The sequence below is a fragment of the Condylura cristata genome, unplaced genomic scaffold (assembly GCF_000260355.1).
Source record: "Condylura cristata isolate star-nosed mole 26May11 unplaced genomic scaffold, ConCri1.0 scaffold00006, whole genome shotgun sequence".
NCBI classification, from domain to species: Eukaryota; Metazoa; Chordata; class Mammalia; order Eulipotyphla; family Talpidae; genus Condylura; species Condylura cristata.
In genome coordinates this window covers 33,179,100-33,191,818 of record NW_004567107.1, presented here as the reverse complement: position 1 = coordinate 33,191,818, position 12,719 = coordinate 33,179,100, and the positions used below count along the sequence as shown (strand labels likewise).

At 37.1% G+C, this 12,719-nt stretch overlaps 1 protein-coding gene across 3 annotated transcripts in view; it reads right to left on the bottom strand.

Annotated features, from left to right (window-relative positions):
- The window catches only part of PRUNE2 (prune homolog 2 (Drosophila)), a 217,426-nt gene that overhangs the window by 136,724 nt on the left and 67,983 nt on the right, over window positions 1-12,719 (bottom strand). For all 3 annotated transcript variants that reach the window (XM_012721297.1, XM_012721295.1, XM_012721296.1), the window contains exons 5-6: window positions 11,921-12,073; window positions 9,310-9,404 (exon numbers count right to left, since the gene is read on the bottom strand). In XM_012721297.1, the coding sequence (XP_012576751.1) occupies window positions 9,310-9,404; window positions 11,921-12,073 (248 nt within the window). The remainder of the gene's footprint in view (window positions 1-9,309; window positions 9,405-11,920; window positions 12,074-12,719) is intronic.

The following is a 12,719-nucleotide window of genomic DNA, read 5'->3' as shown; positions in this document are numbered from 1 at the left end:
ATATATATATATATATATATATATATACACACACACACATACATATACTTTTTTAAAAGTATTTTATTAAAAAAAATTGGAATTATCCAAATAGAGAACCAATGCTTATGCCAAAGTGCATGAATTATTCACAAACACCCATACTTGTATAATGTATAGAAAAGAAACAAAGAAATTTATAGAGGGAAGTATGGGACTTAATGGCAGCTTATATGCCTTGTATAAAAAAAGTAATTCTTTTCTTTGGAAATAGTCTCTAAAGATGACCATATACAATTCCTTCCCTCCCTACATACACAGGGCTCTGATCATATGACAAACTGGGGTCTAGTCCCAGCAGAATGCTGAAACTAACCTGTATAGATTAGTGAAAGGCAACTGAAAAAAAAAAGTTCTGGAAATTTACAAATTAGACCTATTATTATTTAAGTATATATTTTCATTCAATAAATAATTTTTATTTATGTGTTTTTACATCATTGTTCATTTTTGTACAATGTTTGATTTCTCCTCTCAGGTGTTGTCCCCATAAAATTACCATCACCAAGGCACCCATGAACCATTGCCATAGTCCCTTGTGGTCTTCCTTTCCATTTTGATAGCTTTCCCACCCCCTCCCCTGATAAATGTCTCCAATTATAGTTTCTATACACAGTGGAATACTACTCTGCAATCAAAAATATAAACATATGCCATTCACAGAAACATGAATGGCACTGGAAGGGATTATGCTCAGTGAAGTAAGTCAGAAGAAAAAAGAATTGGATGGGTTTACTTATAGGAGGAACATAAGTAAACCATACAAGGGATCAGAAAAAAAAAGAGAGACAAAAACATCAGTCAGTAAATTATTTTTTTAAAAGTCAATTTCTCAAAACTTATTATACTGTAATTATTTTACTACATCTACTGTTTTGTTTGTTCTTGAGATTATTTACAAGTTTTATATGGTGGAAATGACATATGGTGCCATGTTTTTGTGCATGTCATCCCTATCTGCTTTCTTTTTTTTGAGAAATAAAAGTATAATATATTTAAAGCATAAAATATGATGAGTTGATATGCATACACAGTATGAAATTATTATCACAGTCACATTAATTGACATATATATTACCTCATCCACCCCTACATCATAGTTACTTATTTTCCATTTTAATGAGAATGATTAAAAACTATTCTCTCAGCAAATTTCATAATGGATTAAGTGTCTTATATTTTTTGATTGCTGAGTTGTATTCCAATATATATAGAAACTATAAATTTGAGGCATTAATTAGGGTAGGAAAGGGATCAAAATGGGAGAGAAGATCACAAAGAATTATGGTGATGGTTCATGGGTACCTTATTGATGATAATTTTATGGGGATAACACCTGAGAAAACAATCATTGTACAAAAGTGAACAAGTAATCCATTCTATGAAAATCAACTGGTTATATGGAGATTTACAATGAAGAATAAATTATTACAATATGTTTGTTAGATAACGTTATGAATATCAGTAATATATGTGTGACTTTTTGTTTTCCAAATGTCCATTGTTAAACATTTACCAGCACAGCCCACTGCTGCTAATTCTCCTCATCATCAAACTGATCACCCCCTTTGGGGCATGAACAATAAAATATGATGGAGGGGGTAGTCAGAGACAATTTAGTTAGTTCAAAAGAATTGCAGCTTCCACCTGAGTCTTAAAAAGGTTCACCTTGGTAGCTGTCTCTCTTGCAACCTAAGCGTCACATTGTGAGAAGCCCAAGCCAAGTGACAATCTTAACTGAGGGCATAGGTGACTGCAACTGCATGATTAACTTTGAGCAAGAACTGCTGAGCTGAACCCAAGAAATCCTTAGAACTATGAGCGATAGTAATAATCTTGATTTCAACTTCTTTGTTCTAGGGATGGCTTGCTGCATTACAATAGATAACTGGAGCATCATTTTATTTTAAGGATAAGCAGTAGGTGTGGAGCCAGAGGACACAACACACCATAACCTCAGGAATCCCAGGTTGGGGTATTGCAGCCCTGTTTTTGTTTCCATGCCCTTGGTGCAAATGCATGGACTTACTGAGCGTGAGGAAAATGGTTATGAATAATACATACTTCCATTCTCTAAATAACTTAAAGACCATAGACCACTGCAGAGGTAGCAAGTACAATATCAAATGGAACACAGACTACCCCATTTATTCACTATCCCATTTGGGCTTTCTGGAATGGCCTGTGGCGCCTCCCATATTTTTCTTCCTCTCTGCATCAAGGCAAATAGCCTTTTTTTTTTTTTTAAGATTTTATTTATTTGTGCATACAGACCTGGGGTACAGTCCAGAGGCTCAGGGGCAGGGAGAGGCTTCACCAGAGACAGAGTGGGGAGCAGAACAGGCCAAAAGATGAACAGGCAGAGAGGAGCAGCGGGCGGGTCAGGAGAGGTCTGCCACGCCATGTGGTCACCTATAGGGCAGGCGGGAATTGAACTCATGTGGAAGTGGCTTTAGTTTCTTAGTGCGGTGCTTTAACCCGCTGCACCACCAGGGAGGGCCCGCAAATAGCCATTTTTGAGGCTAGCATCACTTCAATTCCCCACAGTCACTTGATGAAGCTGTGTCGTCATTTCATCTGATCTCATTACCTCATTTTCACTGTACGGTTGCCTAGGGAAGTCCATGGGAATTTCTGGACTCTTAAGAGACTCTATCACTAGCAGAGCTCTGTGTTTGCTGTCCTTCCCTTTCTCAATTCCTACATATAAATGCATTTTTATTTGTGTGTCAGAAGAAAGGTGAAGAGCAGTATCCTACCCCAAAGAAAACACAGTGCATTATGAATAACTTCATGATTTCTAAACTTTGGGTCACTGTTTATTCCAAAGGCAGAGGGCCCTCCCTGGTGGCGCAGCGGGTTAAAGCACAGCACTAAGAAACTAAAGCCACTTCCACAGGAGTTCGATTCCCGCCTGCCCCGGAGGTGACCACACGGCGCGGCGGACCTCCCCGGGCCCGCCCGCTGCTCCCCTCAGCAGTGTACTTCATCGATCTGCCTGTTCTGCTCCCCACTCTGTCTCTGGTGAATCCTCTCACCCTCCGCATTTCTGGCCTGTACCCCAGTTCTGTATGAATAAATAAGCCTTTAAAAAAAACCTTTAATAGGCCCTCCCTGGTGGCGCAGTGGGTTAAAGCACAGCATTGAGAAGCTAAAGCCACTTGCACATGAGTTCAATTCCCACCTGCCCCGGAGGAGACCACATGGCGCGGCAAACCTCTCCTGACCCGCCCGCTGCTCCCCTCAGCAGTGTACTTCATCGATCTGCCTGCTCTGCTCCCTACTCTGTCTCTGGTGAAGCCTCTCGCCGCCCCTGCACCTCTGGCCTGTACCCCAGCTCTGTATGCATAAATAAATAAATCTTAAAAAAAAAAAAACCCTTTAATAAAAAAAAATAATAGGCAGAAAAGTTGTACTATTTTGTAACGTTAATGAAAAAAATGATTATTTATAGAGAAGTATGATTATATGGACCAAGTTTTCTGAATAAATTTAAGTCTATTTGCAATTGGCCAATAGGAAAAAAAAAGAGAAAATTTGTCAAAAAGATAGTTATCAATAAAAACATAAGTAGCAGTCAACTTGAGTTTAACCGTAGGGATTCTATTCAGGATTTCTAGATACACCAGTTTTTCAGAATTTATTTGGAGTCTTTGAAATACCTTATGCATCCGCAGAAGTTACTAATTATATTAATTATAAGGATGTTAAATAGTATGTGTTTTCTTAGTTTAGTAGATTTTTGCAAAGACAAAACACTTTTGCTACTGATAAGATAAACCTTTCTTTCTGTAAATAGGGATTTTTGATTCTTTTATCCCAATTAATGCCACATCATCTTTTTGGATTCATGTTTCATTTTTTCATACTGCCATTGTATTCAAGAGCCTTGAATTATTAGCTCTAGATCAGTTTCAAATTGCAATTCATACCTCAGATGACCCCACACACATACACACATACACACAAACATGCACATTCTGGTTGTTAAATACATACAATGACAGATATGTATGTAATCTTGTTTGTCATTTACTTGAAATTCCTTTGGACCCTTTGGGTAGGGATGAATTGAGAACTCTTAACATCATGACTACTCAGCTTTTGTAGCAGTGATCTTAGTAATTCATCTAGCCTTACTCTGAAAGCTAGAGGAAAACGCTGGTATTTTTTTCTCTGTATTGTTCCAAGTTACGCCTTGGCTGGTAATCTCTATGCAGGGTAGAATGAGTCAGCAGTCTGAGTCACTTTACCAAAATGCATTATATGTGTTTTATTCTGGGTTTCAAACAGCAGAGTGTCTGGTCATGACAGGCCTGGGCTGGGAGCACAGCAAAACCCCAGAGAGAACAGATTTCCTGTGGATGCCAGCTCCAAACAAAGGCAACAAAATTTCAAGAACTGAAAATTCCTATTCATCCTGATTTGAAATAAAAACATGCAATATCAATAAGTGAAATGTGCTTAATAGCAACAGGTTTATTCAGCAAGCTTATCCTAAGTGATTTTTTTCTCATTAAGTTGACTGGCAAATGTCTCCTTTTATTAATAATAAAGCTTATGTATTTTTTGCACCCCCCCCAAGCTCCAGCAGCTCATAATATGAATATATTTGGAAATAGGTATTTGCAGATACAATAGGTACGATGAGGTTATTGCAGAGTCATGGGACAGATTTCTCACAGCCCTCACAGGAAGCCTATTCTGCCAGTATAAAAACATGACTTCTAGCTTCTAGAATCATAATACATTTTTATTATTTAACTCATCTGGTTGTAATGCCTTGTCATGGAAGCCCAAGCAAACTGATGTAGTCTATATTCTGGAATAAATCATAATGTGGTTGATCAAAATAAAAGGTGATCAAGTCAGTGCCTGGCTACTGTCCTTTCTGAGGAAGGAGGCTAAAGACTTAGAGTCCTTGAGGTGTAAAGAAGGTGTAGTAATATATGGTGTTAGCAAGAGAACAACTAATGTGGTATTGCCATGAACAACCTCAGTTGATCAGTGCTTGCTACTTTACTTAGAAAAGTAAAATTCATCCCTTCTTAACATCTTAATATACAACTTATTTAGGGTGCAAAGTAAATCCAGGATGTGTATAATCACAACTTCATTTCTTTAGGTAAAAGTAAGATTTGTTCCAATTGAGCACATGGTTTGATATTCATAAATTCTCACTATTTTTTTGATCAAGGCTTTATGATTTTTAAGATTTTTAACATTAGCAAACTTTGTTTACCTCTACTGGTTACATTAAAATGAAGAATTAGAATAGAATCGACATAATTTTTGTGTTTCTCTTTTAATAGTTGAATTGCCACACAATGAACAGGACACAAATAATATCAGGAACAATGATAACCAATGAAGTGGGTTCAGTACCCAGTGCGTACAAGCCCTGCACGACAAACACAGACTCAGAATGACTGCAGGCCATGTGAAATGGACTTTGGACTTTTCTCTTTATTTTAAAGTGAGTTAGTATTGGTTTACATTCTTATTTGTGTTTTAGAGAGAGGCTCTCCTCTTCAGGTGTCACCATACCACACCCACTACCAAAGCACTGATATAGCTCATCCCCATAGTCCATTGTGCTGCTTCCCCACTTTGTTCTCAACCCTCCCCCTTCCATCCCTTCCCAGGTGACCTCACTTCTATAGTCAGCTTTCTAGAATTTGTGTTAGCTTGGATAATCTAACTCTCCAGTTTCTCTATATTCCACATATAAATGACACCATCAGGTGTTTGCACTTCTCTTTCTGACTTATATAACTCCAGTTCCATACACCCTGCTGCAAATGGCAATTTTATTGCTTTTGATGGCCTAGTGCTATTCCCTCATGCATATATAATGTATCTTCCTGACCCACTTGTCTGCATTTGGGCAGTTAGATCAATTTCATAGTTTGGCTACTGTAAATAGTGCAGCAATGAACATGGGAATGCAGGAATCTCTTTGAATTAATGTCCACTCGTAGGTATCTCTCAGAAGGATACAAAATCACTAAGCCTGTGTCTTTTCCTGGTCCTACCATCAAGAAATCTAAGGCTCTCATAAGCCATGTTCTCTCCACTGCTCCTCAAAGTTACAGTCATTCTGCCCTCATATACTTAGCAAAGCATTGAGACTGTTTTTTGTTATTTGCCTTCTCTTTGTAGACTTTCAATAAGTTACATAAATTTGATAGATTATAACTATCATTTTTTAGATATACTATCAACAAAATGAGAGGAAGAGGGCTTAGTAGCTTTCCCTTCATCATGTAGAGTGCCAGAGTTAACCATTCTGTTAAAGGTAGAAGTTTCATTACCTCCCAAAGCAGTGGTGCACACTGAAGATTATGCTATACACGTTGAAATGAGACAAATTCTTCTCATTTTCTCAATATTTCTGCCCAAGAAAAATGACTATCCTCGGGCAAAGACCAAGACACATGAAAATTGTGAACTGCAGAATTACAAAAGACCACTGAAAAATGAAAGGAATCTTTTTTTCTCATTTTCTAACAAGCAGTGGACCTCCAGCTGATTCCTTCCAGTGATAACAGTTAACTATTTCACAAAGCAGCCTACTCCATTTATGGGCTGCTGAGTGAGCAGCAGTCCATGTTTTCTCTATCTGTTTTCAGTCTTCAGCCACAGTTGTCTGGAAGGAACTGATAAGAAGGGAACAAAGCAGGTTGCCTCGGATGCATAGTTAGGTGGGTTTTGCTTTCCTAGTTGATTACTTAAATTCAAAAGGAAGTCAAAACCACACATTGAAAGAAAAATTACAGACACCAAATGTATTAAGTATTTGTATTTACCAAGCTCCTACTGTGTGCCCAGCATAATGCTAGGAAATTAAAGGTAGCAGAATTCAAAGATGTCATCATTCCCTCAATTAAAATATTATCCAACCATGATCAAACATATTCAAGTCCAAAACAACTTCAAAATTATTTAAATATATAGTACATATTTAAATCCAAAGTTGTTCATTTAGACTAAATTTTGCAAGAGTTCAAAGGGTAGTAATTAAAAATGGAAACTCTAAGAATTATCATGAAGTAGCTAAGTCATGGCTATATTTGGCAGACAACTGATATTAATATGTCATAGGGAATAGTAAATCACTGACAAGAATATGCTTATTTTATCACTTGTTGAGTATGATAAACATTAACAATTTAGCATTTCTGACAAAGCCATTTGTATGGTCCTATAAATGAAAGTACACTGAAGTTATGGTAAGTGTATAATATCTTTGACAATATATGTAGAGACCAAAGGAAAATTAGTGATTCCAAAACACAAAAAATAAATATATGTAGAGATTCTGTCATTATTTTTAAAAGTGAAGTTCACAGATGTGGGAAAAGAACACTAAAATATAATCAAGTGTAGAGACTGAAAAACAACACTGTATTGCAGGTTGATCTAAGAAAACCAAATTCTGCCTCTAAATTGGGGATTTTCCCAACTGATAGATTGAACAAGTAATGTGTCTATTCTCTTTCACAGAAGATACAGAATGTTACTAGACAAATTCCTTCTCCTTTCTTCAGTTCTATCTTTAATATCTCCATTATGTACAAATGAAAATCTCTCATTCAGCTGATTATAGTGTAATCTGGGCACCCTTTTTATATGTGCAAATGTCCTTCCCCCTCCTCCCAGAAGATCACAGAGTGTTCCCAGAGATGTACTTAGTCACCTGATTAATTACTGGACCTCTATGTAAATCACTGTCAAGAATAAGATGATCATTATATCACTTATTGAACTTGATAAATATTTACAGTTTAATGTATCAGACAAAGCCATTTGTATGCCCCTATAATATAAAGGAGAGTGCATTAAAGTTATGATAAATCTATAATAATCATAACCTTAAAATAATTTGGTAAATATAGAGAGTTCCCCAAGCAATTATAAAATGCTCTATGTTAATTTAGAAAGGAATTCCAAACAAAGCATTTAAAACCTAATAAGATGCCATTAAATGAAGGGAGACTGGGAGGGGGGTAAGCGGAAAAAAAAAACCCTAAGGCTTGAACTAGGAGAAATGATTCTCAGAGCTACTGACCCTTGCAAGATCCATGTTTTTCTTGAGTTTTTAGACGCAAAGCAGATTTCTAATTGAAGGTGATTATCTAGCTAGTACATCCCGAATTACATGTATTTCTTGTATTGAGTCACATCAACATCTAATTACATAGAGCATTTCTCAATCTGAAAGTCCATAGAAATGAGGAATCAATCTACTGACTATGGGGGGGGGGAGAAGATGCTCTGTAAACTATGAACCACCAAACAATTATCTTTAGTGGCAATGATCTGCTTCCTGGTCCTCACATAGATTTATAGACTAAACTGTGATGTCAATCACCTGGCAATAAATTTTACAAAGAAATTGCGGGAAAAAAGCACCTGGTTTGCTCTAGTTTTTCTGTGGTTTTTTGAACTCACATAAACTAAGCCTATTATTCCATAGAAATTCACACAGATGTAGTCATCATCACCATGACGGAGAAAGAGAACAGAAACGTACAGTTCTGAAAACTGAAAAGCAAATTCCTATACAACAGTTCTTAACACTGAAAGTTCAGTGCTTTAATGCAAAAATAGTTTGATCAAGGCAATAAAACAGTAACAAAATATGTATGCATGACACAAATGTAGCACTGTAAAATATAATTCCCATTAGTTAGGTTAATTAAGATTAACATACAAGTCACTGAAAACCCCCAAAGTAGACAAAAGATAATTTGCCAAGGAAATACACAAAAAGAGAGCAGCATTTGCTTTGAATCTTTCATGAACTAGATTGGAGGGAAGATTTTATTAATATTTAGTTGTCACCATTGATAATATATATCCTAACAGCTTACAAAGGTCAAAAGGTAATATGCACCCTTAGAGAAATTCTAGGGATGATGTGACGTGGTACATAGAAAAAACATTAAGTGCATCTAATCAGATGTATAATTAATGCTAGTAAACAGATATTTCCATACCCACATATTTGAGAGTGTTTCAAATTTTGCTTTATTTATATTAATGAAACAGCACTCAGCTTGGGAACCTAGGGTTGGCATTTTTCAATGACTTAGCAATGTATTTTTACCCCAAATAATAATCTGCATTCCTGGTCAAACATATGACAAGGAAACAATCATAGCAACATACTTACACTAATTTACACTGTAGAGAAATTGTATTCCTGTTGCCCAGACTGCAATTGTGTAACACTGATCATTGCTGAAAATGCATTCTCATTCTTACCTCCAGAGTCATGTTCACTGTACTAATGGCCACTTTTACTTCTCCATCTGACAGTTCCTTTAGATCCTTCAGCATTGTCTGTTCAATACTTAAACCTATGGATAAAAGAAAGAAATAATGTTATACTTGGGAAACATGTTCTTTTGGTAATGTCAAGAAATTTCTTAAAGAAGGTACCCTTTTATTCAATAGTTTCTCCTCTAATACTGCTTTTTTTAAGAAAAAATGTATCTATTAGGACAAAAATCACATTAATGACAATGTCTTCATCAGAAAGGATCCCACAGGAAAGAGAATTCACCCTTCGGGATGCAAAAGAAGAGCCTTTTTTTGTTTGTTTTTAAAGATTTATTTATTTGTGCGTACAGAACTGTGGTATAGGCCAGAGGCTCAGGGGCGGCAAGAGGCTTCACCAGAGACAGAGTTGGGAGCAGAACAGGCAGATCGATGAAGCACTGCTGAGGGGAGCAGTGGGCGGGTCATGTGGTCACCTCTGGGGCAGGCAGGAATCGAACTCATGCAGAAGTGGCTTTAGCTTGTCAGTGCTATGCTTTAACCCACTGCGCCACCAGGGAGGGCCCCAAGAAGAGTCTTTAATGTGAGCATATTTACAGAGATGTGGTTGGGAGTGAGAAAATGAATTTGAAAGATGGTGAGGCAGACAAGACAAGCAAAGGGAGAAACTTAGGAATCAGAGATAGGGAACTTTAAGGAAGAGCTGCCAAACACAACATTAAGTCGGGAAGGAGAAGGGGCAAAATAATATACCTCTCCTTCTCTCCACCCTCAAGCCATCATCTATGCTTCCCACTGAGCAAACCCAACCAGAAGCCAGTTATTTTCAGGGAAATCCAGACTATTAAATACTTGAAGGTCAGTACCTGGAAGCTCAGAGAAAATCTGGGTAGAAATAAAATGAGAGGAGGTGGGGAGTGAAGAAAACCTAGCATAACTGTGCAAACAAGACAAATAATATCAACACGGGGAAAATTTACTTGCAGGTGGCACTTAGGTGAGCCCATATAAGTTTATTTGAATGCACTTATAAGTGTGATCATCAAACCATCATAATTGGGCTGTTTCAATCACTATTGTAATCGGTTCTGCCAATAGGAGCTATGGATTTCTTTAATGATCAGATTAGTCCAAAATGACAGAACTATTTCAGATTTAGTCAACTGACCAATGAACTTCATAAAATCTATCATGAAATCCAGGAAATTCTTACCTAGGTTATTGTATTTGATGAGGTATAATTCTAAGGAAGAAGCCCAGTTAAGCACATATGTCCTTTCCAGATGTATGTTAAGATACCAAAGAGAGAGAATATTGTCAATCATGGGGAGATAGAAAAGTGCTATTTTTTTCTCTCACATGAAAATTGAAAGGCCTTTTTCATATTGCAGCATAAAATGATTTATAGAATACATTGGGACATTAAAAGTTTGGTCTGTCTTTGAAATGAATGACAAAATGCATTCTGTCATGCAGCTCTTACATTCATACATGTGCACATGGAATGGGTGTTGCCTGTGCAAATCAGACCACCACCCAAATTTCTTCAGACTTTCTCATCTCAGTGTGCTCCCACATACCATTCAATGTCATTTCTTTTCTTACAGGCTTTCTCTGGTCACCAAAGCTGCTCGGGGGGAATTAATAGCCTATTCCAGTGCTGTAACCTACAAGGAAATGTTTAACAAGCAACATAACCTGATTTGAAGTGTTTACCAATTTCTGTGGTGTCAATACTTGTATGGTGACTAACGTCAAGGCATCAATCAAACATCAGCCAACTCACAAAGCACCTCTGATTTTATTTTATTTATTTATTTTTTTGATGAAACACAGTATACTCTATCAGTGGTTCCTGAAAACACCTTCCAAATAAACTTTGCCTCAGGCTCAGGCTCTGGCTCTGGCTCTGGCTCTGGGAGATCTCCAGCTAAGAAAGAAAGCTATGCATCTTAAAGATATGTAAGTTTCAATCCTGACTGAGCCATAAGCTGTTTGTGTTATGATGGGAAAGAAAAGACACCATTTTTGCGCTTCTGTGGTCTCAACTGGAAAGTGGGGATCATAGTAACACACGATATACAATTATTGTGAGGACAGAAAAAGATCATCCAGGTAAAGATACACCATCAGAACCTTATATAGTATGTCAGGTACACAATGAATTATTATTATTATTGTAAACTCATCAATCCAGAAAATCTACTGTCTTGCTTAAGCCTAGATTTAGAAAACAATTTTAGCTGCTTAACCCTCCTCTCAACCCTCCTTAGCTGCTTATGAAATCCCATAATGTCAATGTACTTGACATTGCTGCTGCCATACTTTCAAAATAGAACCCACTCAGAACAGGATAATGATATATCTGTCGCATGCATTAGACAGGTGAATTCACCACACATCCTAACAGAAAGACCACAGAGGAAAAGCTATAGCACAGGCTGCCTGCTTCCAGATGACCAACATCATGTGCCTGAAATCTTCTGCTAGCACACACAATAGGGAAGAAAATGCAGGCACACTGGAATTTACCTTCTGGGGTTAGGCCACTCTGCATTTACTCCAGGAACAACTTGTTGGGGACAGAGTCACTCACCCTGAGCATTATATTGGGTCTCCTGCAAAATGTTGATTATGTCTTCTCTTGGAGGCAAGCTAGGAAATTTTTCTTCCAGGATAGACAGAATTTCCTCCTGCTTCTCTGAGACCTTCTCAGATTCCATGGTCATCCACTTGAAAAGGATACTACCTAAAAGGTATGAATAAAATAGCTTTAAATTTTCCAGCAAGCCAGGGGAGGAGCTAGAAAAATAGGTGTTTTCTGGACTCTGCATCTTTGCTTCCCTTTCGAGGATCTTCACTAAAGCAGAGGTCTCCACAGTGTTGGAGTAAAGAGGCAATTTTTAGAAAAACCATTTGATACCATCTACTCAGTTCCATTGTTCTTGTATTAAGCTCTACAACTTAACTTACTATATGGCATATTCTATAGCATAGCATTTATGAATAAAGGAACAAGATATGTAGCTTTTCCCACTGATATAGGTTGGTTACAAGTGATTTCAAAATGGAAATTAATGGTGCACTGCTTTAAAATAATAAATACTGCTTAATATTTCCCTTTAAGACACCACAGAGAGGGATGTGGACGTGTGAGTGTGTAAAATTATTAAAATTATGAGGGAGCTGTCAACATGCAAAACACTGAGTGGATTCAAAGCAAATTATCACTTAAATATCCAGTTGATAAACCAACTGGAGTCTGAATATACACTTCAGTATCACAATTTATGACATAAAACACAAAAGACAAAGAATTTTTCTACTCTTTGCTGAGGCAACGGTGGATCTGGATTTCATAGAATATGTCCAAATGTTTTGCTTCTGATAGACTG